At 44.5% G+C, this 4,417-nt stretch overlaps 1 protein-coding gene across 1 annotated transcript in view; it reads right to left on the reverse strand.

Moving 5' to 3' along the window:
• The window catches only part of LOC101850411 (ras-like protein family member 12), a gene marked incomplete in the record, with an annotated part of 34,299 nt that continues 29,882 nt past the window's right edge, over window positions 1-4,417 (reverse strand). Inside the window, 2 exon segments of the mRNA XM_013081445.1 lie at window positions 1-294; window positions 1,717-1,834. Coding sequence (XP_012936899.1) covers window positions 88-294; window positions 1,717-1,834 — 325 coding nt within the window.

Below are 4,417 nucleotides of genomic sequence, written 5' to 3' on the forward strand. Positions count from 1 at the left end.
CCCCCCCCTAGAGCCAACACCTCAAATGAGGGGTTTCTTTAGTCTTATTCACAAGAGAACCTCTAAAACTTTCACTGGAATTTGCAGTCAATTAAAGATTTTGAAGAATTTATTCAAAGTCTTCTTTTGCTGAACCTTCTCGTCTTTCTTTTCAGTGGGTCCTTTGGGAGACTTGGGCCGCCTCTGCTGCTGATGCTGTGCCTGTTGTTGTTGTTGTTGGCTGTAGGTCGGTGGTCGGTCGTCGGCGATAAACAGGGGGTGGGGTATGTGGCCGTATTTGTCCTGGTACGCTTCCTGATTGGTGGAAAATGTGGCAGATTTATTGAATTTGCTCTAAGGCACAGAATTGTTTCATTTTTTACCCGGTTGCGATTCATATCAAGATATACATGCACGTACACAGGTGAGACAGAAAGACAGATAGATAGATAATGATACACATGTATGGATGGATACGCAGTCTGCCAGCATACATTTATTTTCAACTACAGTTATACACTGGTGATTTAATGCACGAATATAAGTACACACGAATTATGCACTTGCACACATGTTGAAGGGGGAGGTAGAGCTTCCAACCGCTGTTAAAAACACCACTAACCATTAGCATCCAAACTGCTAACATCACAGCCACCACAATCACTACCATCACTGCTATCTTTACCACCATAATCTTTTCTAGTCCCAAGCACCTCATTCTTTCGTGATCACACCAACAACATCACCAACACCACTACCATCTTCTCTCACTACTACCACAACCACCACAAACGCCTTATTGTCTCGCTATCATCACAATTACTATCTCTAGTCAACACTACCACCATGATACCGAGGAACTTTATCTCCTTCCACTACTCTCTCTACCACCACTACCACTACTTAACTACCACCACCACCATCACCACCACAACAGCAAACACCACCACCACCACCATCTTTCACCACCATCACCACGATCACCATCACACTAAGTCACCTCAACGCTACGCTCACCCCCACCACTTTCTTCCCACCACCACCACGACCACGACAATCACCACCACCACAACAACAACAACAGAAAACACCACCATCACCATCTCTCACCATTACCACCACCTCCAGTACTCCAAAGCTGTGCTCATCACCACCACAACCACCACCACCCCAAGTCACCTCTGTACTGCGCTCACTACCACCATCTTTCACCAGTACCACCACTACCACCACCACCACACCTCATCAAGTCTGTCCATGCTTCGCTCATCCCTATCATCCATCACCATATTCTTTCACCACCACCCTCGTTCACCACCATCATCTTTCATCACCACCACTATCTTTCATTATCACCACTATCTTTCATTATCACAATCCTCATCTTTCACCACCACCAGGTTACATACCCCCCATCATCTTTGATCACTACTTTCCTCTTTCACCACCATCATCTTTCGCTATCATCATCGTTCACTACCACCACCACCATCATCGTTCATCACCACTATCGTTCGCCACCACCACCACTATCACTCACTAAAACCATCTTTCACAACCACCGTTCACCATCACCTCCACCATTGTTCACCACTACCATCGCTCACCACTATCATCGTTCACCACTACCATCGTTTATCTCAACCACAACCACAACCACCACCACCACCACCACCACTATTGTTCTCTAACACCACCATTCACCACCACCTCAAGTCCCCTCCATGCTGCACTCACCTGTATGACACGATGGAAAACCCTCTCGACCAGCTCATACTCCTCAGCAGCAGTCGTCTCGTAGAAAACCGCCTCGTACTCTGTCGCCAGCGCCGCTCCCTCCGTCTTGTTTACCTGCCTACACGTGCACGGATAATAAACAAAATCACGGATAATAGAACAGCTGTAACATGTTTTTCCTTGCATGCAACCTCAAGCAAGCACACCTTGCGCCACTCTGTCGAGAATTCCAGTCTTGCACTCACACACATAACCACACACAAATCCCCTCCCCCCCTTATTCGTTCGTTTAGTTATTTTTTGGGGGGGGGGCTCTCGTGGCCTATAGGTTAAGGTGCGCGCCTCTCATTCAGTAGGTCGCGGGTTCGAATCCGGGTAGGGACGAAAAATTTTTTCTCTAAAGTTTACTCTGTTCACATCTTTTCCTGCTCTCTAACAATATTGTCTGCTTTCGTCCCCACTTTCTGCCCCTACCCCCTCACCTCATTTGCTCCTTCTGGGCTCCTGACTCTTTCTGCAGCCTTTCCACTGATATTACTTGGGTCCTTCTTACTTATGTCATTCAGCCACACCCCTGCCGTTGTGGTAGGAAAAATCTACACCTAGCCTTCTCGGACAAATGCGAAAAATCCCGGAGGTACCGCGTGCAAGTTGCGGATGTTAAAGATCCCTTGGTGGTCCAAAATCGATATGAGTAGGCTTCGGCTGCCACTTAGGCAAAATTCAAAATTTCCTACCAATTGAAAACGTTTAATGTGTCCTGCGCGCTCACATGACCTTATGCAGTTGCGAGCGCCGTAAAACACTTACAAAAAAGTTATTTTACTCAGTCATCCACCAATCACGTCATTTCATACATTTATTCCCTCATCTACTCTCTCCCTCCCTCCTTCCCCCCACCTTTACTCACTCACTCACTCACTCCCTCACTCACTCACTCACTCACTCACTCACTCACTCACTCACTCACTCACTCACTCATTCACTCACAAATCAATAATTCAACTACTCACTAGTCAACAAACTAATTAAAAAAACTTGCTGATTGACTGACAGACTCATTCAATTAATCACTCAGTCACTTACTTTCTCAACTCATATCTCACCCAATCACCGACTTTCTCAGAAATTTCTTCATTCACAAATTCTCTCACCCACAGTACAACAAACATTCTGTGATTCATCTAATCATCTAACGAGTTTATGAGCGTTTTCAGTAAGTCCATCACTCACACTTTAGCCTGACTCATCTCCGCAGCCATTTATTTCTTTGATTATAATCCGCCCTGAAGTTCTCTCTAGCACCCAGTAAGTCACTCACTGACTCACCCACGCACTTTAGCCATCCCTACATCATTCATCGCTTCACATACACATAATGGCCCTGGCGCTCCGGCTACGCTCGAGGAGCCTTTCCTCACAAGTCTGAGAAGCCAGCGACAGGTGTAAGCAAGTCTTACTATACCTCTCACCCCCTCGTGTAGGCAACCGCCCCCTCTTTCTCGCCTTCTCTCCCCTTCTCTCTCTCTCTCTCTCTCTCTCTCTCTCTCCCCCCCCCCTCGCCCCTTATTTTTTCTCGGATACATTTCATACACCCGACTGAGCACTCCCTCATCTCTTTTTCGGGCCGCATTCTCCCACTGACTCCATACAAACCCTGATCTTATGAGTTTGTAGTAAATGAGGGGCGCTTTCTTCATCTACTTCAGTCGACGCTCAATGCTTGCTGCGCAGAGTAAAGAACAGTTTGGCACAGTACAGCTCCAATTTATACAATAATTATAAACAAATCTGTATTTTTTACAACTGCGTTAGAATATTGCAAATCTAGCTCGAAAGAGTGCTGCTATTCAAATCAATCCATAGAAATCGGATCACGATTCGACAGAATAATCGATCAAACATATTATTTTACCATGAATTTTTAACATTTTGATCTGATCACTGACCTAAACCAAGCCGTCCTGTGAACTAATGTGAATGCAACCAACTTGTGTTTCGCGCGCTCATATGACCATATGCAGTTGCGAGTGCCGTAAAACTCTTATTAAACTAACTCAACAGATCAGGAGACACCAGCATACTTCGTCATTTCAAACGAAGCAATGCCCCGATGTTTTGTGAATACATCTCAGACATATTAGGCGCGACATGTTACATAAGATATATTTTGGCACTAGCAACCCCTACCCCCACCCTCTCCCCCCTATCGCTCATCACAACGACAGGAAACATATTTAAATTAATTTCAAATACTGAGTTATTGACTAATTGACCACCAGCACCACAACTAGCTTTTTAAAAGTAAGGATTTGTAAGTAAGGATATTTCATTTAGGAGTCTTACAATCCCCTGCTCAAATATTATTTCATGGACAAAGAGAACTTTTCAACAAATAGAATACACACACCGGAGACTTGAAACAATCACAAGCTTCAGCACGCGCTGTAATTAATGAAGCAATGTTGTTTTTTCTGGTTGTTTGTTGATTTATCATGAAACTTAAAGAAACCCGTACAAACTGAAATACAAATTCAGCTCAGTTGATCTTTACAAAGAGCTCTCACCAGGGTTTTCCTGTTTTAAATAGATTCTGTGGTATTTGTAATCCAAATTAAATATATGGCACACCATTGCTGATAAAAGCTGATTATAGACTGAATTGTACTGTATTCTATTGTGTACTGTGACTGCTATCGAA

The sequence above is a fragment of the Aplysia californica genome, unplaced genomic scaffold (assembly GCF_000002075.1).
Source record: "Aplysia californica isolate F4 #8 unplaced genomic scaffold, AplCal3.0 scaffold00130, whole genome shotgun sequence".
Lineage (NCBI taxonomy): Eukaryota > Metazoa > Mollusca > Gastropoda > Aplysiida > Aplysiidae > Aplysia > Aplysia californica.